Below are 27,346 nucleotides of genomic sequence, written 5' to 3'. Positions count from 1 at the left end.
AGACAAAGGATAAGTTTCCAGATTTTGTGAATGACTTCTATAATAAGTCTATGAGAAAAGGACAAACATGCAGCAGAAAAACACATTTTATAGAGAAGTAGTTCATAAAAAAGGAAATCTATATGGCTTATAAACGTGAAAAGATGCACATCCTGTTATTCAGGGAAATTCAAAACAATAGGATACATTTTCATTTGTCAAGTTGGCAAAGAGTAAAAAGGGCTTGGTAATAAGTATTGGCAGTGATGTGTGCCCACTCTGCCAGTGGGAATATAAATTCGTGTACAGTCACTTAGGCAAGCAATTTGGTTTGCTAGCTATTAAAATAACAAATGTGCAGATTCCATTGATCCAGAGGTTCCACTTCTTAGACTCTGACCCAAAGAACCCTCTCACACCTGCAGAAGGGGCATTTTATAAGGGAATCCACCACAGTGTTATTTGCAAGAGAAAAACACTGTAAACATCCTAATTGAAGTCAGTAGCAGAATAGCCAAACTACGGTGTATCTATGTTCTCAACTACTTAATCTGAAACAATGAAGGGCGTATATCTTATTTGTGGACATGTGACCATCTTTGGGACATCCTGATGGATGGAATTGCAGAGACTCAAACTGTGATGTCATTTGTTTAAAAGCACAAAATATCTATAGGGGCGCCTGGGTGGCTCAGTGGGTTAAGCATCTGACTCTCGCTCTCAGTTCAGGTTTTGAGCTCAGTGTCATGAGTTCAAGCGCCACATTGGGCTCCATGCTGGGCATGGAGTCTATTTAAAAAAAATCTATAATGTATATGTGTACATGTATATGAATATACACATCTATTCATATGCACAAAAGCATATACACCAAATTGATCACATTGATTACCTCTGGGGAGGGGACTAGTACTGGGAGGTGACGTGGGAAAAGCCTCTGTAATGTTTATAAGGAGAATGTATTTGGGTTAAGAATTAGTAAAAACTAATACCTGTATAGAAGTTAAAAGAAGCAAAAAAAAAAAAAAAAAACCCATTAGGCAATGGCCATTACCATTTTGGCATATTCTATCTAGGTTATTTCTTCTATATACGTTTTTCAGTGTTTCTGATCTTTCTGGTGTGTTTTAAGTTACACAGGTAACCTCGGATTTCTAAAAACAACCAGCTCTAAGGTACAGTGAAAATCCCCTTCTTCAAAGGTCACTTCTTTGCATAGCCTAATGTTCCATACCTTTTTCTGCACATATGTCATTATTTAAAAACATGCATTCTAAAGCGCTATCCTTTGATATTTAAAACAGTTATTCTCTTAAATACAATTGAGGTGTCTCTTTTTCCTTTTGAATCCTCACTATGTGCCGGACACTGCATGTTACCTATTATCTCATTTAAGTTGTCCTGTTGGAGAGAACTGGGGGCAGCCCCATCTGTAAAATGGAAAAGACAATCCCCACCTCCCAGAGTTTTGGGGATGAAGCGAGATTGCCTGTGGGCACTTAGTAGACAGGGCCTAGCACAAAGTTACATGCTCAGTAAGTGTCTTATGATGCTTATTATGAGCAGTGCAGCAGAATCAACTTTATTTTGGAGCCAAGAACCTTGATGTTGTTGGACATTAAGGCACTTGCCCAAGACCTGAAATTTGGTTAAGTCCGAGAGCAGCTTTCTTCTGACTTCAAATCCCACATTCTGCCATTCTTTGAAAACAAGGGGTGTCGGGCCCTTGGAGAAACATGGTAGGAAGGGGGTCAATCACAGGCCAAGAGACCGTGCCCCACTGTTTGTGGTTGGCACTCCTTCTATATGATTTTTTGCCCTTTTCAGTTGAAGAGAACTTACTTCCTCTTCTTGTGCCACAAGAGCTTACAGGCCCTAGTCCCACTAACTAGCCAAGCCTAGTTATGAGTTCAAGGAGCTTTTTCCATAGCAAAGGTGTTTTATTTGCCTTGTCTTTCTGCCTGTTCCAGACACAAGCAGGAGAGGGGATGATGTTCCTGCCTACCTGGGACACCCTGAGAGGTGGCCTTGCCTGGGCCCCTTTGGAAAACTGTCGCTGCATGTGGAGGCAAGGAGGACGCGTCTAAGGTGGTGGAACCACCTCCCTAGTGGGAAGAGAAGAAGTCCAAGTATGACAGTGTCCGAGGACCTGAGTCTTGTCATCTTTTCTTCATTATGTGCGTGTGTGTTGGGGGCAGGGCTCCGATTATTGGTTGCTGGCAGTTGCCCCTCGTTTTACTCAAAACTCTTCTGATTCATCAGATTAGCAAAGGTAATTGAAGTAAGAATAGTTCCTTAATTCATTTGAGGTCAGTATTTTGAACTCCACTATGAAGACAGTGGGATTTGGGTTCTGCAGGCCTGGGCAGCTCCCATCTCTAACGTTGGGCCCACAGCGTAGAACTTGTTGCCACTCTCCACCTTTCACTCGGCACGGCCAGCACTTACGTTCGGGAAGGAGGCTGGTGGTAGAGGAGAGCGCAGCTTTTGCCATTTCTTTCCATCAAAGGAGATCTATTTATTCAATGAATCAGACCTGAGACTATTTATTCCCCACCCCCACCCCCACCCCCATCCCCAAAGGTGCATTTTGGGTTATAATACTAACGTTGACTTTAGATAATGGCCTTTGGAGATTCGTTTTTCGATCATTAGTCAGTGCGAGGATTATATCATGTGTAACGATTTAAAGGAAACATACAGGATGTGTGTGATGCGGCTCTCTCTGCCATGTGGTTTTTAGAGAGCAGTGACCCTGCTCTGCTGGGTGCTTTTGGCACTTACAGAAGTATTCAGTAAGTAATGTCATTCATTGGGTTACTGAGATTTACGATGGAGCACATCCATTTCAGGTCCCAGATAATGTCATACGACTCCTGAAATAAATGAAGGCAGGCTGTTTTGGGAATGCTGCCTTAGAGACTCAAGCTTTTGGTTTTAGCCTCATTCCTGTTAAGTCCAATACACAGGGAAAGATGTCCCTGCCAGTGACGCTGTTCTTGGGGTCAGAGCCGTGACCAGGGTACTCTGAAGTTTCCATTTCTTCAACAGGACTAAGGCAAATGGGAAGGATGAGGATCATGAGGGCTTTTCCCCCCTCCATTTCTCACCTGGTGGGAAATGAGAGCCAGAAAGATCAAGAGCTGTCTCCTGTCCTTTCGGTGTTAAATTCTCTTTAGCAAAAAACAAAAAACTCATTTAATTTCCTAATCACTGCCCTGCCTCCTCTCTGTACCCCTCAGCTTTGCTCCTTATGCCATCAGATTATGCACTGCTACCTCCCTACCCCCTTTGCAGACACCTGCAGGCCCCCAGGCCACTCCCCCTCATTCCTTCACCGTGTTAGCTCTTGGCTCACTGTCACCTCTCCAGTACTGCTCCTGTTGTAGTTCAGTATAGACAAGCCTTCCAGTACCATGGGGCTCTCAGGCCGCTGACCAGCTCGACTGCAGTTTTGTGATCATGGACTCGGTCTCAGCCACCTGCTCCCGCAGTCACACCCTAGCCATGGTCACCACCAGCAGCCACACCCCAGCTTGTAACATGATCTTCATACCATGCCTCCTGCCCTTCCCTCTCTCTCTCTCTCTCTCTCTCTCTCTCTCTCTCCCCCCCCGTCTGGTGCCCCCTCCAGCAGTTCTTCAGCCTCACCAGACCTGGAGTTTACAGCCCCTACCACCTTTTCACGGCCCCTCCCCTAACCTGAGATTCTCTGGTCCTCCTCCTCATCCCCTCACCGCCCCCAAGCCATGGGGTTTCATCTCACTCTGTGCCAGGAAGAACTGAACATGGCCGGGTAAAAGGAAGCAGAGTGACAAAGCTCTGTTTCATGACTGCCAGGCTCAAGGAAGTTCCTGACCTTGCCCTGCAACTCTGCACTTCTGGGTCCCTTAGTCCCCCAGGTTCTCTTTGGCCGTCAACCCTGACACCTCCTCTCTTCCTCATTCTGGGCTGCCACCCTTGTTTCCTATTTCACTGAGAAAACAGAGGCCATTGGCAGATGGCCTGCTCTGGCTGCACTCCCGTGTCCCCCTGCTTATGACAGTGGTGAGCCAGCGGTGCTCCTTTCCAAGTCTGTCCTCCATCTGGGCATGGTGCCCAGAGCATCACTGCAGGGCTGTCCTCCCCATCTCTTCTGGGTCATTCCCAGAGGCATGTGAACGTGCTGTGGTGTCTTCCATCTTGACCCCCGCACCAGTTGCCCCCTCTTCCCTTTACAGCAAACCCTTAACAGAGTTATCCACACCCTCCTTTTCCCGCTTTCTTCTCATTTTCTCTTCAACTCTCCGGTTGGGCTGCTGTTCCCATCAGTTGACTGTAACAGCTCTGGTCCGGGTCACCAGTGGTTCCCCTGTTGCCAAGGGAATATGATTCTCCGTCTTCAAATTAACCTGTCAGAAACATTTGACATGAACCAATGGACACCTTCCTTCCTGCAAACACTTTTTCTTTTCTTTCTTTCTTTTTTTTTTTTTTTTTAAGATTACTTTATTTGAGAGAGACAGAGAGAGAGTGAGCGCATGAACATGAGCGGGAGAGGCAGAGGGAGAAGGAGAGAGAATCCCAAGCAGACTCAGTGCTGAGCGCAGAGCCCGACATGGGGCTCGATCTCATGACCCTGTGGGCAAACACTTTCTTTATGTGGCTTCCTCATGTTCCACTGGGCACTCATCCTCATTTCCTCTGCGGGTCCTTTGTCATCTCCTCCAACATTGGAATCCCCAGGGCTTGGTCCTCGGGCTTCTCTATTTGCATGGAACCCCCTTGATGAGCTCATGCATCTCACAGCTTTAAATAACAATGACATGCTGTGGACTCCTCATTTTATCCCACAGCCCAGATCTCCCCGCTGAACCTAGCACTCGTACATTGAACTGGCCACTCTCCATCTCCATTAAGGTGGCTAATCAACTAATAGATATCTCAGACTTTAAGATGTCAGAAAACACGCTTCAGATCTGTCGTCCCTAACCTGGTCACTCAGTCTTCCCCACCAAAGGAAAGAACTCTCATCCGTTTGTGTAGGCCAGAAACTTTGGAGTCCTTTCTCTTTCACGTCTTAGACCCCATAGCCAGTCCATGAGCCAGCCCTGTCTGTTCCACCTTTGAAGTATATCCAGCATTCAGCCTCAACTCACTTTCTTTACTGCTACCACCTGGTTCGAGGCACCACTGTCCCCCACTGGGATTACTGCAATAGCCTAACGGGGCTTCCTGCTCCTACTCCTGCCCTGCCACCGTTTTCTACCCAGGAGTCAGAGTGATTGTTCTAGAACATAAATTGTCATGCTCTACTCAGGAAAAAAGCCAGTCTCTTGCTGAGGCTTGCAAGGTCCTATGTGATCAGCCTCTACGAGCTCTGTGACTTCATCCAGCATCTCTCCTCTCTCCATGTAGCCACCTTGGCCTTATTTCCCTTCCTGGTGTATGCCAAACACATTCACACCCCAGGGCCTTTGCACTTGCTCTTCCCTCTGCCTGCAATGCCTTTTCTCCTAGTTATTTTTGTGAGTTTCCCTATTTCTGTCAGGTGTCTGCATAAATGCCATTAGGAAGACTTCCCTAGTCACACTATATAAAATAGCAAATGCCTGCCTTCTGCAGCACTCCCTGCCCCTCTAACTCTAAAAAAATTATTTTTCTGGTCTCCTGCTATTAGAATGCCTCCAGCGTATAGAACAGTCTCTGGCACTTAATAGGCCAGCATAAATCCTTCTTGAATGAATGAATGACTTTGAGACTGTATTTGAATCTTAAGGCGAAACCTTGCAGATTCTCGAAGCTCATTTCACAGCAAAGTAGACCCGTTGTAGATTGGATGAACTCTAGAAGCTTCTGCACTTGAAGAATGGTCATCCAGATTTATGCACGGATGTAGACTGGGCTCTGGAGTAATTGGTCAGCAGTCCTGAGTGCATACGTGTTTCAAATGGAGTTCAGGAAATGAGATTAAAGATCTCATCCATAGTTTGTTTTTATTGGTCTGAAGCTGGTTGCTGCCGCACCTGCAAATTCATGGAGCCGACAGCTCTTTTGTGCGGTGCGATTGCTGTGTATGCCTGGAGGCAATCCTGTGCCTCATGTGAGGGCTTTTTACCAGGTGGAAAAGCGCCGTGGTGGTTATTCACAATAGGCAAGATTAGTGTCCTAGGTTGTCATTTGTTTCTGTTTGAACTGTTCCCAGAAAGCCAAGCAGAAAATTGAACAGTGGATTCTACAACTGTACAAATTGCAGCAGGATTTTTCCCCCCTCACCTGCCTTAAAGCAAAGTTGCTTGTTTTAAAAGTGACCTAGAAGGGAACTTGTGGTGACATTTAAAATTACACAAATTGAAAAAGGCAAATGGTGCACTTTTGCATGTATTGGAATTCTCTTTCCCTCAGTGTTTGGTTTCGGCAAGCGTGAGGAGGAGGAAAGGGGATGGGTTTTGAATTCAGACAGTCCTGGGTTGGAAGAATGCACACACTGTCGCTAGTTTGCAGGTGTGACCTTGGGCCAGCCACCCGGTCTCTCCGCGTCTCCGTTTCTTTCCTCGTTAAATGGGGGATAACGGCACCAACTTCATGGAAGTGCTCCGAGGTTTTGGTCAGATGACCAGGCTCAGTGCCTGGCACACACGTACTCTGTTTTGGGGAGAACTGCCATGTTGCTTTTGCACAAAGCAGATGACTCCTGTTGCACAGAGGGAAGGTTTAGGCACAGAATGAGACACAGGGAAGGCACATCAAACACTGGGGAGAAAAGCCAGGCCTTTTCCTACAAGTCGGGTGTTTCCCACTGCTTGTCAGCTCTTTCCCGTCCACCTACACCTGTCAGCTCCCACAACACTGCCCAGCACTGCTCCTGCGACCCAGGGAAGGACTCTCATTTTCCAAGAAATCTTCCCTCCCCATTCCCTTGCCTTGGGTGCCCTCAGCGTGTTACCTGTCAAATGTTTCCTGTACACATCCTCTTTCTCCCGGTTGGAATTTTTCCCAATTAGGGCCGAGTTCATTAACAAAAGCAGAATAATTCAAATTTCCTTTTCGTAAGAGTAAGGCCATCCCTATTTTCTGGGCATAACTTGCTTAACAGGAGTGGGATAAGGGTGGTAGAATGATTGGTTATAGAGATGGATTCAGAGGTTGTTCAAACACGTACAATCTTTGGGAAGAACGATCTTGCAAAGGCAGGCTTTGCAGTATAGATATCCTCACATCTGCCCGGGCATCTTCAGTGGTGCTCATGCCTGGCCATTACTCTTTAGAGCTTGTAGCTCTTCCTCCAATATAACACCTTTCGTGCTGTTTTAGCCAGCATTCATTACACAGACTCGACATCCAGGTGGCAGGTCAGGTAGAGGGAAATCTGCTTTGGACTCAGGCCCATCTGCCTGCTCTCTGCCACCAGGTGTCAGCAGAGCCTGCCTAGACCTCAAAGTCTCAAGGGCGAGAGGGCTGGGCATTTGTCAGTGACTGTGCTTAGTGGGTATGTTTGTCCACGTGTCAAATCAGCCTTTAGCCGGACTCCTTTAGCTGAAAGTCAAAGCCTTCAGCCTGTAAATGGTATGGAGTTTTGTACTTTTGTTTAAAAGTGATCATATGGCTGCTACTGCCTAAAATTCAGATTTATTTCAAAAGTCAGTGCCTAATTATTTCAAAGCCAATACCTACCTTTAATCAGACCTCAATAATCTTACTTATTCCTAAAAACAATACCATGATGCATTTATGCTTTGCAAAATGCCCCTGCTTATTTGTCAAGCATTATTTTTTAAAGCTAAAGATTGAAAAGTGACAAGCAAGTGTTAATAGGTCCTTTCTTAAAGCTTCCAAGGAGACTGCATTATGTGCAACTTCCTTTGTTTAGCTGAGCTTAGATGCGTAAACAAATCCCTTTCCAAACCAGTGATATTAGACAAGACACTCCGCTCGGTGGAAGGGCCTGGAAGCGATCCTTCTGCATGGGAAAAGGTGAGTTGACAGCAGAGCCCAGAGCTTTGGAAGCAGAGTGACTCCCACCTCAGGGACATGGTAGCATGAGGTGCTGTCTCTTCCCTTCTGAAGGCTGGAAGTGCTCACATGCAACATCCCATTAACTCTTCGATAGTTTACAAAAAGCCTTGTGTTTATTTCTAGGTTATTTAATAAGTTAAGAAATACAGCTTTCAGGTCATAAACAGAATAAAAAAAAAAAACCAAACCAACCTACCAGAGTGCAGAACTGCCTCTGCGGGCTTTCTTCATGATTCAGCTCAAGTCTGGCCGACGGAAGCAAATTCTAGGGCAGAGGCTGGATTAGCCCAGGAGCAGGGCCTGAGATGGGAGGATCTCTGCATAGCTGGTGACTCTGTTGGGGTTGAATTTCGGTCCCCAGTCCTGTCAGTGCCACTTAGCTCTTTAAGATGCTGAGGAGAGACTTAGTCACACTTGGGATGAAACACAGGAGCTGGCAAGGAGAGAGGACCATCCTAGGAAGGCCTGTATCAGGTGGGAGCTCCCCAACTCCTCCCCAGCTCTCCCTTTTTCAAACTGTTACAGGCCTGGTCAGAATGGGGCTTTCCTGACCTCGAGAGCATTCTGTGTATGGTCTTAGGTCTCCTATATGTGATGGAAACATGTTGAGACCTGTGTGCAGAGGTTCTGCTGACTGGCCTTCCTCAGATCTCCAGACCAAGGGGACAGAGTAATTTATTGAGATGGGAATTTGTATGCAATTCTCTGTATTCTTTTCTCCTCTCATTCCAAGGTAGTCAAGGCTCTTTGGTGTTTTAACCCAGGGGTGCTTGAAGACTGAAAGCAGAAGCAGCTTGAAGACAGATTCTTTCAGTCTTTCCTGGAGCCTTATGCTGGTCAGGCAGATTTTGCTATGAGGCTTGAGGTGGAGGGGAAGGAGGAGTGGACTGGAGGGCTGGAATGATTCCACAAGGCAGGTTCTACCCCTGGCAGGGGTCTGTGTTCTGGGGAGGAAATAGGTACCTCCGAGGGGGCAAGCCCTCCCACTCTACCCAAGACTCTGGACCTCCACTCCTCACAGGAGCCAACAGGTTGCTCAGCTTCCCAGGATCACATGGATAGAGACAGCAGGAACCTCTGGGAAAGCCAGTGTGAACCGAAGACTGAAAGAGTCTCCCCGGAATACTTTGCCCCAGGACTTTTACATAGCCTAGAGGTAGAGGATAAGGAAGCTCAATAATGTGAGTGAGTGAGATTGAATTTCAAGCCAGATGGGGACCTGGAATCTGACTTAAGAAAAGAAAGAGGATGTATATGTGAAACTAATAGTACACCTATATGTTAACTAACTGAAATTTAAATAAAAACTAAAAAAAAAGAAATAGGAAATTTCTTTCACAAATATTTGTAATCACAAATTCATATACAACATACTAGAGTTGGCCCAACTTAATATTTAAGGAAGGACAGTGTAGCCTCTTGGTTTCTATTGCCAACCAAAAGGATAATTTGATAAAAATGGAGAACAGAATGAAATTCTACTTCCAAATTATCAAAAGAACCTTCTCTTTTTTGAGAATTAAAAAATATGTGTAACTTTTTACCAATTTAAAAAAAACATCAATCATACTAAAAGACTTCTACCACAGTTTCCTGACCTAACTCCTCTCTCTTTGGTGAAGGGTGTGTTTTAAATTTGGTGTGGACACTTTTAATTTAGAAACTCATGTCTTTCAGTTTGGGGAAGTTTTCTTCTGTAGGTTCTCTGTTGATTTCTTTCTTCTCTGTTTCCTTTGTTCTCTCTGGCATTTCTTTCTTTCTTTCTTTTTTTTTTTTTTTTAAAGATTTTTATTTATTCATTTGCGAGAGAGACAGAGAGAGAACAAGCAGAGGGAGAGGCAGAGGGAGAGGGAGAAGCAGGCTCCCTGCTGAGCAAGGAGCCCGATGCGGGACTCGAGCCCAGGACCCCAGGATCATGACCTGAGCCGAAGGCAGACGCCCAACCATCTGAGCCACCCAGGCGCCCCTCTCTGGCATTTCTATTAGCCAAATATTGGACTCCTGGAATTGTTCCTCTGGGCCTTTAACTTTTGTTTTTTGGTTTCCCTTCCTGGCAAGTGTACTAAGTTTTATCTTCCTATTTTTTTCTATTTTAAAATATTTCTGCTATCATATTTTCAATTTTTTTTCTAATTCTCTATTTCTTTTCTATAGTGTCCTTTCCTTCTTTTATGGGTGTAATATCTTCTCTTTTCTCTCTAAAGATATTATTAATTGACATTTTATCTAAATGTTTTAGTCTGCTGCCCATATTGTCTCTGTTTCCTCTGGGTTCCTTTTCCCAGTGGTTTGCTTTGGGTTCTTTCTTACATGGTAGAGGCATTCCCTAAATGTCTGTCCACTTATATTTAAGCTTGAGGTGCTAAAAAGCTCCAAAGTAGTACCCTACATCTGGGTGGAACCTGTTTCTCCATGGCGTTCCAGGCCCCAGAGCCCAGAGAATAAACCTCCAGAGTGGCCTGGGGCTCCCAGGATTTGGAAGGGTGAGTGAGCCAGCTTCTTAGGGATGTCACTTTCTGTGACCACTCCAGTTGGAGCTTCCTCCAACTCAACTCTACCTTGGCAATTCCTACTTCTCTGTCCACTTTCCATCTCCAAAATGGGATGAACTCTGTTGTCCTTTTATCTTCTGGTCTCTCTGTCTTCAAGGGCTTATTATACCTATGTTATCCCTTTACTCCATTTTAGTAGGGTTTCCAGAGATGCTATAGTGAATATGGTCATTCTATCATGTTTAACTAGAAATCTCCCTCCGTCCTTCCTTCCTTTAAAAAAATTGGAGTATAATTTGCATGCATTAATATGCAAAGATCTTAAGTGTATAGTTTAAGAGTTGTGACAAATGTGTAACCTACAGCCCAATTTGTGTCTTTACAGAGCATGTCCATGACCTCAGACATTTCCTTCTCCCCTTCCCAGTCTCCTCCCTGCCTCTCTGCCACCAGCAGCCGCTATTCTGATTTCTGTCACCATAGATTAGCTTTGGGGCCTCATTTTTGGATGTTTGAGGGAAATATGTACACAGTCTAAATTACTCTCCCAACTTAACTCACTGAAGAATAGCTCTATTACAAGAAATTGGAATTGAAGAGAGAACAATGCCATTTTATTTTTTTAAAAAGCACAAAATTTGGCCAACTCTAACCTCGTTTTTCAGGAGTGAAGAGAGATTTATTCTCTCCTAGATGGGCTTTTGGGGAAATCTGTTTCCTCCATAACCAACAGAACTTCATATCTCATATTTAGTTAAAAACTCAGTAATCAAAAAAGATCCTTAATGTCTTTGAACCCACATTATGCCCCCTTTACAGATCTTCAAGGTCATACTCTTCTTTGTTCTTCTGAACAAAAAATGAGATTTCCCTGTTTTCAAATGTGTATCTGACCTCTATCAAAAAACATTTGACTAGCCATCCTTCTAGTACCTTCTGAAGTGTGTGCACTCATGGGCACAGGGCCCTCATGGCAGGGGTGGCAGTGAGAGGTGGGTCTTGGGGGGCTGCCATGTGCACAGAGGGAGCCTGTAGTATTGCTGTGTTAAGAACTGGGTGTGCTAGTTGCTTGGCTTCCGGTTGGTGGTTGCTCCCTTCATGTAGACCTCCTATGAATGACAGGAGCCATATTTAAAAAGGCCATGTCTGAGTATCTTTCCTACAAACAAGTTCAGCAACCTCTGCAGGACAAGCCAAGCCATGGGAAGGGAGACCTCATTCAGTAGTGCAGTAACAGCTAGTATTTAGTGAGTGTGTAGTCTGTGCAGGGCCTCACTACTTTACGTGTTTTCTCACTCAGTTACTCTGCTAGTAAATGATGGAGGGGGCATTTAGAGCCTGCTCACAACCAACTATACACTATCTTTGTAAGGAAGGCAGGAGGGGCTCTAGGGGTAAAAGGGAGGCTCCTTATACTCACTGGATGTGCTAGAAAAAAATTCCTAACTGTAGCTACCATGAGTGATACCGTCTTTGCTTCTCAGTACTTTCTGATGACTCCTCAGGATGAGTCAGCTCAGAATTCCTGGAATTAACACTGCACAGGAACGCCCTTCCTTCTCTTTCCACTGCTCCTGCCCTAGTTTGGGCCCTCATCATTTCTCATCTTGACCATCGAGACACTCTCCTGTCTGGTGTCCTTACCTACAGACTCTCATCCATCGGGTCCGTCTGTCATGCTTGCTGCCAGAGTGCTCCTTTAAAAATGCAAGTCTGACTGTGGCCCTCCCTTGTTTACAACCACCTGGTCGTCCCCATTTCCTTCAGGATAAAGTGCAGACTCTAGCATGGCGTTGGGGACTTCTTGGCTTAATCTCAAGACACATCTCCAGCCTTTTGCTGGTGATTTGGCAACCCCCTCCTCTCTCCCATAGCCATCTTCTGTCCCTACCATGTGTTCTTTCTGGACACACCAGGCTTCTACCTACCTCAGGTTTCTCACACTGTTCTCTGGAATGTTCCACCCTCTCTCCACCAGACTATCATTCATCTTGGGAGACAGTCAAGGACCACCAGTCTCTAAGATCTTTTCTTACCCACCTCTCCCACCACTTCACAGCTAGTAGACTCAATTATGCTCTCCTTTGGGTCCTCACCATGTCCTGGCCAGTTTTTTATAGCCGTTAGAATACACTGTTGCCTTGCTTTCTTATATGTTGATCTTCCCCACAAGATGGGGCTCTCTCCAAGTTTGGGGATCAAGTCTTATTCACGGTTATAGCTCCACTGCTTGGCACATATCAGGACTTAATAAATGTACAGGCCTATTTATTTACATATGAATGAATGGGTTCACTTTCCCTATTGCATCTGTATTCTTCTGAAAGCTACTGGGCTTTCTGGAACTTACATTAAGGAATTCACATACCGGCAATAACAGCCAGATAACTCAGCCTATGCCCAAATTGCCTAATGAGATTATCTGTGTCTCACAGCTAGGACCACAATTTCTCCTTCTTTTATATTCTCTCCGTGTCCTGACACAGTGTTGGATATGCACTATCTGTTTAAAATGTATTTGTTGATTTGAGTTGGCTAGGTTGGGGGATACAAAAGACAGGTAAAATGTGGTCCCTACCATTGAGGACCTGACACATAAAAAGGGAGACAGGACAGGTCCTGTAGTGGGGGGAGAGAAGCCTCATTAAAACCAATTACTGAGACTTTCTTCCAAAGTCCCCAAAGATGCCTGCACATATCCCCAGAGAAGCCCTTCTGAATTACATGACCCTGATGAAGGTCTTCCTTCACCATATGATTTGTTGCAGGAAAAATAAGGAAGGAATTTCGAAGCGGTTAAGGTCACTTTGTACTAAGACGGTGGCACTCGATCATGTTAAATAAAATGTCAGTTGATAGTTACTGTGTCATTCTTTTCACATGATTTTATGCACAGTGGATAATTTTATTATATATCGGCGTCTATATATGAATTGGATTTGACTAAATTATTGATTTTTAAGAATTTAGTAAGAATATGCAAACAAATGTGTGTCCCTTATTTAAGGAACCTGAGAAGGAAATGACAAGATACTGATGTGTTGTGAGGACTGTGGTGGGCTTTTTGTGTATGAATGCCTTTATCTGATCTTGTGCACAACCCTGGGACATGGATATTGAGTCCCCTCCTTAGAGATGAGAAGACCGAAGCTCAGACACACTAATTTGCCTCAGATCTCTACAGCGAATATCACAAAGCATAGGCTCGAAATTTTAGAGGTTTTCACATTATGCTACCTACAGATACTCAAATCTAAATTCATTCACATGAAATTTTGGGTTAAATCCTTCACAGATTGTCAGCCATAAGATTCTATTGGCGAATACCTATGGTGTATGTGTGTGTATATACATATATGTATATTATTTTTATATATATTATTTTTATATATATTATATATATATTTTTAAGATCTATTTATTGAGAGAGAGAGAAAGTACGCATGTGTGCACACACGCATGAGCGACGGGGGGGAGGGCAGAGGAAGAGGGACAGTGAACCCTCAAGCAAACTGCCTGCTGAGCACGGAGGCTGACTCGACTTGGGGTTTGATCTTACGACCCTGAGATCATGACCTGAGCCGAAATCAAGAGTCCATCACTTAACTGAGCCACCCAAGCATCCCTGTATATTTATTTCTTATATGTGTACATGTATTTAAGTTTTTAAACATGAGAAATATCTTAGCTGTTAGTTTGCCAAAAAAAAAAAAAAGATGCATAGTATACGAAATGAACACAAGTTTATATACCTCAGTATTTCTGTGTAGTAACAGCATGAGGAAACCTAGAATAGTATTTTCAGTGTGGAGGTAATTTGACAATATACCTAAATCAGTATCACACAAACCCAGTGACTCATTGAAATCTCTTTGGGAATTCTATGGGCACAGTGAGACAGTGGGGTTAAGATCACAGCTTCCGGGGTCTGTAGGACTCTGGGCAGTTTACTTTGAGCTCCATTTTACTCATCTGTAAAATTAGGCCAGCAGTGCCTACTGCAAGGGCTGTCATCAGGATTCAATATCAGGATGTCTGTCAGGTGCTTAGCAGGTGCCTGTTCACAGCATGGCTCAGTGATGGGTAGGTAGCTCTTGTCATTGGCTGGATATGCACACTTCTTAGCTACCACCTGAAATCATCCCTAGTACAGCACTAGGAGTGGGCTGTACATACTCTGGAAAGTTCTGGAAAGGCCAATAAGATATTAGCGAGATGCACTCTCCTGGTCATGAAGATTGAGAGGGCATGGGGAGGCTGATGTTGGGTGCTGGTTAATCATGGGAAGCTTCAAGGAACGCCAGTGTTTGGAGGGAGAAAAGCATGTGGCACAGAAGAGGAGTCAGCACAATGTCTGAAACCGTTTTCATATCACGGTGAGCAGGGTGAACAAAGCTGGATTCTACCAGGTAGCCAACTTTGAATGTCTCAGCCGTGCTCTTGAATGTCTGTGGGTATTTCATTGTGCAGTTGCATGGAGCTTGTATTCTGGACTTTCTGGGAAGCCTCAGTTTCCAAGATTCAGTCCCATTGTCAAAGCCCAATTTCTGATTTTTGGATTTGGCAATCTAAAACCTAGAAATGGGAAAACCCTCCAATCTCAGTCTTTAAACACTAAAATAGAAATGAGGCATGGGGGTGCCTGAGCGGTTCATTCGTTTAAGCATCTGCCTTCGGCTCAGGTCTTGATCCTGGGGCCCTGGGATCAAGCCCTGTGTGCGCTCCCTGCTCAGCGGGGGGTCTGCTCCTCCCTCTCTCTCTGCTTCTCCCCTTACTGCCCCCTCCCCCCCACGGCTTGTGCTCTCTTTCTCTCTCAAATAAATAAAATCTTAAAAAACAGGGCATGGAGAAGAGACAGGGGAGCAAGAGGAAGAGGAGGGAGGCATGTAAGGGCAGAGAGAGGAGAAAGAACCAAAGCAAACCCGGGGCTTACACCCAGGCAGGGGGGCTGGGCAAGCACATTACATAGAGCAGAGCATGGGAGGGCTGGGAGGATGCTGGGCGTGAAACCCCTGTGCACGCCCGACCCCCACAAGCCCATGCTGCCCCTTGGTGCCACCACGGGCACCCCACCTGAAGCCTGGAGGGAGATGGTTGCCAGCATCTTTCAGGGACCCCGGGCCTCCTGCCAACGGTCCTGTGGACAAATTTCCCAGGTTGGGAGAGGGGCCGTAACTTCTCGATCCACTGTGAGCGGCCCAGTGAATTATCCTGACACTCAGCTAAAGTGGCCAGGCTCCGCAGTGTCTCCACAGAGAGGGAACCTCAGAAATGGGCACTCTTTCAGAGGGACTTAAGATAATTCTCCCAAGGGCAAGAATGTGGTTTCCTACCCTAGCCTTGAGGTTTTAAAAGACTCAGATGAGAGTGTTTTGTGATTCTGGGCTTAACGCTTTCACCCTATTTACCATTCCATCACACCCCTCAGGGCTATGAAATTTGGATTATTTTTTAATCTTCCCTTCCCATTTCCATTGTTCTGGTGTTGAACTGATTATGCAGAACCGCGTATTGATGGCTCTGTGGCACCTTCCCTCCAGGGATGGAGCTCTGCTTTCTAAACATCCCCCTCATCCTCTTATGGGGGTTGGTGGCTGCCCCGGGGTGCTCACCCCGTCCATCAGGGCCCACAGAGACTGAGCTTGACAGGCGCTGGGGACGTGCGCCACACAGAACAGGAGGTCCCAAGGTGCTAGGACCCCACACCTGCTGCCCTCCCCTCCAGCCACCCTCAGGTGACACTGGTGGTTAAAAGAAAGTATACATGGCAATTGAACCAGCCCTGCCCACGGAAGAGAATAGAAGGCAAGCTGGCTGGGAGCTGTCACCTGGAATCACCTACTGGGAAGTGTGGAGTCACCCCCAGGTGAAGGACAGCCAGGAGGATAGGTGAGTGACAGTCCCACCCGCAGCGCTGGGTACAGCAACACGTCAAAGTGAAAACAGATTCTCTGCATTGGAGCCAGCTTGGTAGTGTAAGGTATTTTGCCTCAACTTGGGGATGTTTGTGATCAATGGATCGACATGGGGGTGCCTGCTTTCATTTTCATTTATATGTGTTACTCGGGACACCTCTCCCTTTCCCAACTTTTTACCTCTGGCCCTTCCAGAACTTTCCAGCGTGTATATTCACTCAAGCCTCCTCCTAGTGTACCAGGGGATGATTTCAGGGGGGTAGCACAGCGAGAAAGTTAGTCTTGTTTTGCTTCTCCAGGTCTTCTGGTTGGGTGGAGGAGGCGGCCTCGGGTTGCCCTTGGCAAGTCTTGAAGATTTCCTTCACCTCTTGCCTTCCTCTCTGTTTTACATTTTTTAAGATGAGACCAGGCCTACTCTGCTAAAGTATTTTAGCAGGCAACTATCTAGCTAGAATTTAACAGCACCATTTTGTTTTTATCTTTAATGTTTTATTTCAGAAGCAAGTGATCCTGGTTTCCCACTGATGTTAGAGGTCTCCTTTAGCCAACTTATATAGCACTTACGCTGTGGAAGGCTCGTTTTAAATGCTTAGAAAGAGCGCTGATTCTCATAACCTAATTATAAACCTCTGCAATAAGAACTATAATTGCCCTCATCTTATAGATGGGGAAACTGAGGCACGAGGGGGTTAAATCAGGTTCAGAAGTGGGGGAGGCAGCGTAGTAACCCTCCCAGTTTGGCTCTAGACTCTTGTGTTCTTAACCTCTGTGCTATGCTGCTTCTCCACAGGAGCACGTTAAAAATTAATGTATTCAAGGAAAAAAGTGAGTCGACTTGAAGGAAACGTTGCTATAAAGACAATAAGGCTCCTGCACTCTCTGGGATGGCAGAAATGGTGAAAGGGGAACTAAAATGAGGGCAAATTGCTGGCTACCCTGGCTGACAGAATCAGGAAGTGCCTAGCCAATTAAGCACCTGACCTCAGACACAGCACACTCCACCCGAAGGATCCCTGGAGCTTCTGATACAACTTCTTGCGGGCTGGTTCTGTAATGGAGTCATCTTGCAGGACCGGCTGTATGTGTAATAGTATGCGCATGCGTACACGATGCGTGTGTATACACTCACGCGGAAGTCCACACACTGGTGCTCTTGGGTGCCAGGAATCGAGCCAACCAGCGCTCTCCTTACATGCATTCTCCTCTACCATCCATGTAGTATCCCCTTTAATTGTCGCAACAGCCTGGGAGGTGGCTTTCATCCCCACTGCTGGATGCAGGAGCTAAGCCCAGGAGAAGCTGCTGACCTTGTCCACTCTGTGCTGGGAGGTCAGCCCAGGCGGCTCCTGAACCCAGGCCAGTTCTCTTCCAGCACATGACACTGCCCGTTACTTGTGATTAAGGGGTGAGCCCACTTTCCCTGTGTTCTCTTTTGAAAAAAGAAAGTGTGGGGTTCAAATACGACTCCGGACAACAATTCTGAGACTCTGAGATTTAAATAATAAATAGTTTAAATCTTAGGGATTGATTTGGATTCACCAGCTCTCTATTCTACCAAGTAAGGACATTTAAAACTAAACAGTACTTTCCTAAAGTGTAACAAAGCCTGGTCACCGTCCATCGTCACTGTGAATAGGTAACTGAAAGGAGATCCTAACTCAGCAACCGGGGGAGGACATAAACTTGGAATAACCTGGGTGTGCGCCTGTATGTGTGTGTATGCATGCATGTATATATATTCTGTTTTTAAGAAAATTAAAATTTCTTCATGGAACCGAATCAGCAGTGTTGGGGGACCTCGGTCTTGGGAGTGCTGGTCTGCCTTTCTGCTGTTTCCTGTTGACTATTTAATTGCCTTTATTTTAAAATCACCTCCCTCAAGGGATACTGAGAGGGGATCTCCCACCCATCCTGACACTGATTGTGCTTACTGTGGATGCTCCTGGCTCTTACCTACTGCAGATGTTGAAAAGTCGCTTCACACTCAGCACCATCTCCAGTCCTCGGAGCTTGTGTGCTCCCAGAGGGTAGCAGTGGGGTCTGTTCTGTTCACTGCTCTGCTCTAGAGCCTCACCCAGTGCCTGGCATACAATGGGCACACAGCAACTATCTGTTGAACCACTGAGTAAAGGAGCAGATGGCTGGTAAAAGGGAGAATTCCATTTTCATTTCTTTCCCTCTTTGTCTGCAGATCTGATAAGCTCTTCATGAAGAACATATTGGTAAATTATGACAGGGTAATGGGAAGTACACTGCCAACCAACCCACCACACCATCTAAGAAGAAAGTTCATGAGCACCTTCCTTATCTCATCCTTGTTGCTTCCCTCGAAGTGAAAACCATCCTGAATTTTGGGTTTCTCATTCCCTTCCCTTTAGCACATAGTTTTAAAAATCCCATATGTATATTCCATCCTAAATTTTGTATTTACCACCCTTGCCTCCCTAAAATAGTTTTTAACATCACATATGTATGTAGACTCTCAACAATGTATTATATAGCTTTTGCTTGGTTTCTGAAGTTTATAAAGATGGTATCCTACAGCTTTTTCTTGATTTTTTTCTTTTTTTTTTTTTATGCTATTGGCTATTTTCAGTCTATATTTTGTTTAATTGGAGCAATGGGTGGTTTATTTTCATTGCTGGGTAATTGGCCATCGCCTGAATAGTACAATTTATTCATGCGTTCTCCTTTCAGTGGGATTTGGGCTGTTTCCATTTTGGAGCAATTATGAATAATACTTCTGTGAGCATTCTTTTTTAAAAGAAGTTTAGTTGTTAACATGGCATTATATGCTCACATATATACATGTATATAGAGCATAAAACAAAATGAAAGTTAATTAGTTAACAAGGGAATGCATTTAAAGACCCGCAAGGCAAGGAGACTGACTCTGACCCCATCAGCCCGACATGCTCCCTTTTCCGAACACAGTGCTCTCCCTCCCCGAGCCTGGTTTTTACGCTGATCACCTCTGGTCTTGCTGTTTCGTCACCAGTCCTAAACACTACAGTTCAGCTTTGCCTATGTTTTTTTAAGAGTGTCTTTTAAATCTCCCTTAACCTGTAGGCTCACATTCCATGTCCTCTCTTTTCTCTTGCCATTTTGAAGTATGAGGCTGCAGGGGCACCTGGGTGGCTCAGTCGGTTAAGCATCTGCCTTCGGCTCAGGTCATGATCTCCGGGTCCCAGGATGGAGCCCCATGTGGGCTTCCTGCTTAGTGGGGAGTCTGCTTCTCCCTCTGACCCAACCCCCTCTTGTGCTCTCTCTCTCTCTCAAATAAATAAATAGATCTTTGAAGTATTAGGCTACAGTTTGCATCTGTGCGTTTCTCCGGCATGCTTCCATTATCCACAGGGATGTTATTCTGCTCCTTACTTTTTCCTTAAATAACAGTATGGGATTTGGCTTTAATTTTTTTACTGTGACTTACATTTACATAATATTAGAATTCCTGAACTTTAAGAAAGGAGGTATAGGAGTTGTTCTAGTTTCACAACTTTAGAGCACATTCTTCTGTCATTTTTGTTAAGTAGCGAAGAACTATGGCATCTCCCTCCCTGCTTTTATCTGGGTCCTTTTATTTCATTTATTTTTTCTTTTCTCTGTGTTCCTGACCTGCTCCCTTTGGATTTTGTTCTTGGCAGTTACTCCTCAGCTGGGGTTTGTCCTGGTTGTGAGCCTGGCCTGGTCAGTTCTGAGTGTTTCTTGGGCCCAGTCTTCCCTGGTCCCTTCAGACTTTGCCCCTTGGACTCACCTGCTGTCAGAGTCAGTGGATCGCTGCCCGGGTCAGATGCCCTTCTCTAGTTGGCCCACTGGCTTTCCTGTGGTTGCCTGTTGGTTATTTTGAAGTTCTTAGGTCTGTCGCCTGCTCTGTCACTTCCTCTGACTCAGCTGCTGTGTCACGAAGGTCTTGTAGGTGTGTCTCCACCCGTTCAGTTTTAGGGTTTGCAGGATCTGTGGGATAGTCTGTCGTAGGTACTGCCTGTGGGATTTTAGTTTTGCAATCCTGGCTGCTCTATCTTTGTGGGGGATCTGGAGAGATTACACACCTACAACACCAAGCATATTGCCTTCCCAGAGTGCCCAGGAATACTTGTATAGACATTTACTATTGTACACCTACAGGAATGTTTCTAAGTTTCCTTGAGGGGGGGGTGGGAAATGACACATTCATAGGGCAAATATTTGGCATTACAAGATAGCGCTAAATTGTTTTCTAATGTTGTTCCATCTTGGGGCCTCTGGGTGGCTCAGTTGGTTAAGCGTCTGCCTTCAGCTCAGGTCATAATCTGCAGGGAGCCTGCTTCTCCCTCTCCCTCTGCCTCTCCCCCTGCTTGTGTGCTCTCTCTTGCTATCTCTGTCACCATCTGTCTCTCTCTCAGATAAATAAATGAAATCTTTAAAAATAAGTAAAGTTGTTGCATCAGTTTATGCTATCACCGGTAGAATATGAAAGCCCTCATGGATCCACAGGTGTGCCGATACTTGTCAGATTTCTTAATTTTCCACATCTGCTTGGTGGAAATAGTTTGCTGTTTGTGGTCTTCATTTGCATTTTCCTTCATTTTCATCTTCTCTTCGTATGCTTACTTTCCCCCCATATATCCTATTCCATGAATTGCCTGTTCATGTCTTTTCTCCAGTTTTCTTTAGGGGTGTCTTTTTTTAAAAAAATTGATTTTAGTTCTTGCAAATTATTTTTCTCTCTCTCTTTTTTAAGGAGACATTAATTAATTTATGTTAAGTTTTAATTTTAATTCCGGTATAGTTACTATTTCATATCATTTAAGGTGTCTTTTGATAAACAAAGAGTTTTTAATATTTTTACTGAGGTGAAATTCATATAACATCAAGTTTACCATTTTAACATGTACCATTCAGTGACTTTAAAAGTTTTAATATAGTTGAGTATATTTTTTTCTATTATGCTTAGTGCCTTTTGTGTCTTGTTAAGGACTCTTTCTCTGCCCCTTTGTCATAAAGATGTTCTCTACTTTCTCCTGTAAGTGCTAATGTTTTACCTTTGAAACTTGAGTCTTTATCTGGAATTGTTTTTAATAAATGTTGTGAGGTGGGATTTGATTTTTTCCCACATATGTAATTGATTGTCCAAGAACCATTTATTATTACCATCTTTTTCCCAGTAACCTGCAGTGCCATATCTGTAAAGTCATATTTCTAAGAAGCCATCTATGTAAGATGTAACATAATTTTGGTAGAACAACAAAAGAAAAATTATTGTCAATTAAAAAATGACATAATGCTTTCTTTTTTTTTTAAATTTTTTTATTGTTATGTTAATCCCCATACATTACAACATAATGCTTTCTTATGACTTAACATTTCTTATTTCTCTGAAATGTCTTTTCATCATAAATCACTCTTCTGGATACACATCAGGAGAATATATGTGAATTAAATTGGTTAAGGTATTCTCAGAGTTTCTTCACATTTACTTCTGAATCACTTTCTTTCTTTTAATTGGGATATAATTCACATACCATAAAACTTACCTATGAAGAATATAATCTGGTGGCTTTTAGCATATAATCAGGTGTCTTTTTACTGTTGGATTGTAAGAGCTCTTTATATATTCTGGATACAAGTTCCTCATTAGATAAAGGATTTCAAGTATTTTTCTCCCATTCTGTGGGTTGTCTTTTCACTTCTTGGTGGTGTTCTTTAAAGCACAAAAGATTTTAGTTTTGATGAAGTCCATGTCATCTATTTCATCTTTTGTTTCCTGTGCTTTACATGCCATGTCTAAGAAACCACTGCCTAATCTATAGTCACGAAGATTCACATCTATGTTTTGTTGTACAAGTTTTATAGTTTTAGCTCTTACATTTAAGTTGCATATCCATCTGAATTAATTTTTATATATGGTGTGAGGTAGAGGTCCAGCTTTTTCTTTTGTGTGAGACTACCAGTTGTGTCAGCACCATTTGTTGAAAAGACCATTTTTTCGCCATTCAGTCAGCACCCTTGTTGACAATCAATTGACCATAGTTGTATGGGTTTATTTCTAGACTCTAAAGTCTATTTCAATGATACATATGGCTATCCTTATGCCAGTCTTGTTTATTTATAGCTTTGTGTAAGTTTTGTAAGTTTTGAAATTCCAACTTTGTTCTTTTTCAAAATTGTTTTGGCTATTCTCTGTCCTTTGCATTTCCATATGAATATTAGGATCTGCTTATCAATTTCTTTTTTTTTTTTTTTTAAAGATTTTATTTATTTATTTGACAGGGAGAGACACAGCGAGAGAGGGAACACAAGCAGGGGGAGTGGGAGAGGGAGAAGCAGGCTTCCTGTAGAGCAGGGAGCCCGATGCGGGGCTCGATCCCAGGACCCTGGGATCATGACCTGAGCCGAAGGCAGACGCTTAACGACTGAGCCACCCAGGCGCCCCTGCTTATCAATTTCTGCAAAGAAAGGCCAGATGGAATTTTGATAGAGATTACACTGAACCTGTAGATCAATTTGGGGAATGTTGTCATCTTAACAATATTAAATCTTCCAATCTGTGAAGATGGAGTGTCTTTCTGGTTGTGTAAGTCTTCTTTGATTTCTTCAATGGATGTTATATAGTTTTCAGTGTATTTACATCTTCTTGTTAAATTCATTCCTTTTGTTTTACTTATTTTTAATTTTTTTTATTTGAGTAGAATTGATGCACAATGTTACATTAGTTTCAGGCATGCAACATAGTGATTCAGCCTCTCTATACATTATCCTGTGCTCACCACAAGTGTAGCTACCATCTGTCACCATACAATGCTATTATATCATTGACTATATTCCCTATGCTGTACCTTTTATTCCCATGACTTCTTCATTCCATAATTGGTAGCCTGAATCTCCCACTCTCCTTCATCCATTTTGCCCACCCCCCTACCACCTTTTAGCATCAGCTTGTTTGCTGTATTTATAGGTCTGATTCTGCTTTTTGTTTGTTTATTTACTTGCTTTTTTAGATTCTACATATCAGTGAAATCATATGGTATTTGTCTTTCTTAGCTTGACGTATTTCACTTAGCATAATACCCTTTAGGTCCATCCCTATTGTTGCAAATGATAAGATCTCATCATTTTTTATGAGTATGTAATATTCCTGTGTGTGTGTGTGTGTGTGTGTGTGTGTGTGTGTACACCACATCTTCCTTATCCAGTTTTCTGTTGATGGACGCTTAAGTTGCTTCCATATCTTGGCTATTGTAAATAATGCTGCAGTAAGCATAGGGGTGCAGTTATCTTTTCAAGTTAGTGTTTTCATTTTCTTTGGGTAATAACCCAGTAGTATATTTAATAGATCAAATGGTATTTCTATTTTTAATTTTTTAAGGAACCTCCATACTGTTTTCCACAGTGGCTGCACTGATTTACATCCACCCTAAAGTGTATGAGGGTTCCTTTTTCTCCACATCCTCTCTAATATTTGTTATCTCTTGTCTTTTTAATTTTAGCCATTCTGACAGGTGTAAGATGATATATCTTTGTGGTTTTGATTTGCATTTCCCTGACAATTAGTGATGTTGAGCATCTTTTCATGCCTCTGTTGGCTATCTATATGTCTTCTTGGGAAAATATCTGTTCAGGTCTTCGCCCTTATCTTTAATTGATTTTTTTTTTTTTTTTTTTGGTGTTGAGTTATATCAGTTCTTTATATATTTTGTATATTAACCCCCTATCAAATATATAATTTGCAAATATCTTTCCCATTAGTAGGTTGCCTTTTTGTTTTGTTGATTTCCTTCACTTTGCAAAAGGTTTTTATTTTGGTGTAGTCCCAATAGTTTATTTTTACTTTTGTTTCCCATGTGCAGACATATCCAGAAAAATGTTGCTATGGCCCATGTCAGAGAAATTACTGCCTCTGTTCTCTTCTAGGATTTTTATGTTTTGGGTCTCACATTTAGGTCTTTAATCCATTTTGGGTTTATTTTTGTGAATGGTGTTAGAAAGTGGTCCAGTTTCATTCTTTTACATGTAACTATCCGGTTTTCCTAGCACCATTTATTGAAGAGAGTATCTTTTCCCCATTGTAAATTCTTGCCTTCTTTCTCATACATTAATTGATCACATAAGTGTGGGTTTATTTCTGGGCTTTCCTGTTCTGTTCCATTGATTTATGTGTCTGGTTTTTTGGGGGTTTTATTGTTGTTCTTGTTGTTTTGTTTGTTTTTGTGCCAGGATTATCCCTGTTTTGATTACTGCAGCTTTGTTTTTGTTTTGTTTTGTTTTAAAGATTTTTATTTAATCATTTGACAGAGAGGACACAGTGAGAGAGGGAACACAAGCGGGGGGAGTGGGAGAGGGAGAAGCAGGCTTCCCGCGGAGCAGGGAGCCCAATGCGGAGCTGGATCCCAGGACGCTGGGATCATGACCTGAGCCGAAGGCAGACGTTTAATGACAGCCACCCAGACGCCCCTGCAGCTTTGTAATATATCTTGAAATCTGGAATTGTGATAACTCCATCTTTGTTTTTCTTTCTCAAGATTGCATTGGTTATTCAGGGTCTTTTGTGGTTCCATACAAATTTTAGTATTACTTGTTCTAGTTGTGTTAAAAATTCTGTTGATATTTTGATAAGGATTGCATAGAATCTGTAGATTGCTTTGGGTTGAATGGTCACTTTAACAGTATTAATTCTTTTAATTCACGAGCATAGAATATCCTTCCATTTGTGTTGTCTTCAATTTTTTTCATCAATGTTTTATAATTTTTAGAGTGCAGCTCTTTTACCTGCTTGGTTAAGTTTATTCCTAGGTATTTTATTATTTTTGTTGCAATTGTAAATGGGTTTGTTTTCTTAATTTCCCTTTCTGCTACTTCATTATTAGTATGTAAAAATACTATTGATTTCAGGGTATTTTGGTTTTTTGTTTGTTTGTTTTTTAAAGATTTTATTTATTTATTTTACAGAGAGAGCGAGAGAGCAGAAGCAGGGAGAGCAGTAGAGGGAGAGGGAGAAGCAGGCTCTTCGCTGAGCAGGGAGCCCTATGTGGGACTCAATCCCACAACCCTGGGATCATGACCTGAGCCAAAGGCAGACGCTTAACCATCTGAGCCACCCAGATGCCCCAATTCCAGGGTATTTTGTATCCTGCAACTTTACTGAATTCATTTTTTACTTCTAGTAGTTTTTTGGTGGAGTCTTCAGGATTTTCTATTTAAAGTATCATGCCATCTTCACACAGTGACAGTTTCATTTCTTCTTTACCAATTTGGATGCCTTGAATTCCTTTTTTCTTGTCTGATTGCCATAGCTAGGACTTCCAGTACTAATTGAATAAAAATGGGAAGAGTGAACATCCTTGTCTTGTTCCTGACCTTAGAGGAAAAGCTCATTTTTTTTTTTTACCATTTTTACCCTCATATTTTTTGAATATGATGTTAGCTGTGAGTGTTTCATAGATGGCCTTTATTATGTTGAGGTATGTTCCCTCTAAACCTGCTTTGTTGAGAGTTTTTATCATGAATGGATGTTGAATTTTGTCAAGTGCTTTTTCTGCATCTATTGAGATGATCATATGATTTTTTTTATCCTTCATTTTGTGGATGTGATATATACACATTGATTGATTGCAAATATTGAACCATCTTTGCAATCTCGGAATAAATCCCACTTAATTGTGGTGAATGATCCTTTTAATGTATTGTTGAATGCAGTTTGCTGATATTTTGTTGAGGATTTTTTGTGATGCTATGTTCATGAGGGATATTGACCTGTAGTTTTCTTTTTTTGTGGTGTTTTTGGTTTTGGTATCAGGGTAATGCTGGTCTTGTAGAATGTATTTCAGAGCTTTCCTTCCTCTTTATTGGAGTAGTTTGAGGACACTAGGTATTAACTCTTCTTTAAATGTTTGGTAGAATTCACTTGTGAGTCCATCTAGTCCTGGACTTTATTTTTTGGTACTTTTTTTATTTCATTACTAGTAATTGGTCTGTTCAGATTTTCTATTTCTTCCTGATTCAGTTTTGAAAGATTGCACATTTCTAGAAATTTATCCATTGCTTCTAGGTTGTCCAAATTGTTCGCAGATAATTTTTTTGTAGTATTTTCTTATACTCCTTTGTATTTCTGTGGTGTCAATTGCTACTTTCCTCTTTCATTTCTGATTTTATTTATTTGAGTCCTTTCTCTTTCTTTCTGGATGAGTCTGCTAAGGATTTATTAATTGCATTTATCTTTTCAAAGAACCAAATCCCAGTTTCGTTGATTTTTTTCTTTTTTCTCTTTCTTTTTTTAGTCTCTATGTCATTTATTTCTGTTCTGATCTTTGTTCTCTACCGTTAAGAGTCTCTTATGGTTTGCTCCCCCCACCAACTTTTCCCCCTCTTTGCATATATTCATCTGTTTTGCTTCCTAAATCCCACATATGAGTGAAATCATGTGGTATTTGTCTTTCTCTGATTGACTTATTTTGCTTAGTATACCCTCTAGTTCCATCCACGTTGTTGCAAATGGCAAGATTTCATTTTTTGATGGCTGCATAATATTCCATTGTATATATACCACATCTTCTTTATCCATTCATCTGTCAATGGACATCTAGGCTCTTTCCATAGTTTGGCTATTGTGGACATTGCTGCTATAAACATTGGGGTGCATGTGCCCAGAAGCTTTTTATCTTGATGAAGTCCCAATAGTTCATTTTTGCTTTTGTTTCCCTTGCCTCTGGCAACATGTCTTGTAAGAAGTTGCTACAGCCAAGGTCAAAGAGGTTGCTGCCTGTATTCTCCTCTAGGATTTTCACGGGTTCCTGTCTCACATTTAGGTCTTTCATCCATGTTGAATTCATTTTTGTGTATGGTGTAAGAAAGTGGTCCAGTTTCATTCTTCTGCATGTTGTTGTCCAGTTTTCCCAGCACCATTGTTGAAGAGATTGTCTTTTTTCCATTAGATATTCTTTCCTGCTTTGTCAGGATTAGTTGACCATATAGTTGTGGGTCTATTTC

At 42.8% G+C, this 27,346-nt stretch overlaps 1 protein-coding gene across 3 annotated transcripts in view; it reads left to right on the top strand.

Annotated features, from left to right (window-relative positions):
• The window catches only part of CUNH2orf76 (chromosome unknown C2orf76 homolog), a 240,316-nt gene that overhangs the window by 63,029 nt on the left and 149,941 nt on the right, over positions 1-27,346 (top strand). The window contains exon 6 of one of the 3 annotated variants that reach the window (XM_032412010.1): positions 1,112-2,526. The exons of the other annotated variants lie outside the window; for them this stretch is intronic. Coding sequence (XP_032267901.1) covers positions 1,112-1,137 — 26 coding nt within the window. The 3' untranslated portion in view covers positions 1,138-2,526. Of the gene's footprint in view, positions 1-1,111; positions 2,527-27,346 lie in introns of those variants that run through there. 3 annotated transcript variants of the gene reach the window in all.

This window comes from Phoca vitulina, unplaced genomic scaffold, assembly GCF_004348235.1.
Source record: "Phoca vitulina isolate PV1807 unplaced genomic scaffold, GSC_HSeal_1.0 scaffold1, whole genome shotgun sequence".
Classification (NCBI taxonomy): domain Eukaryota; kingdom Metazoa; phylum Chordata; class Mammalia; order Carnivora; family Phocidae; genus Phoca; species Phoca vitulina.
The sequence above is the reverse complement of the archived record's forward strand: the minus strand, read 5'-3'. Positions and strand labels throughout refer to the sequence as shown.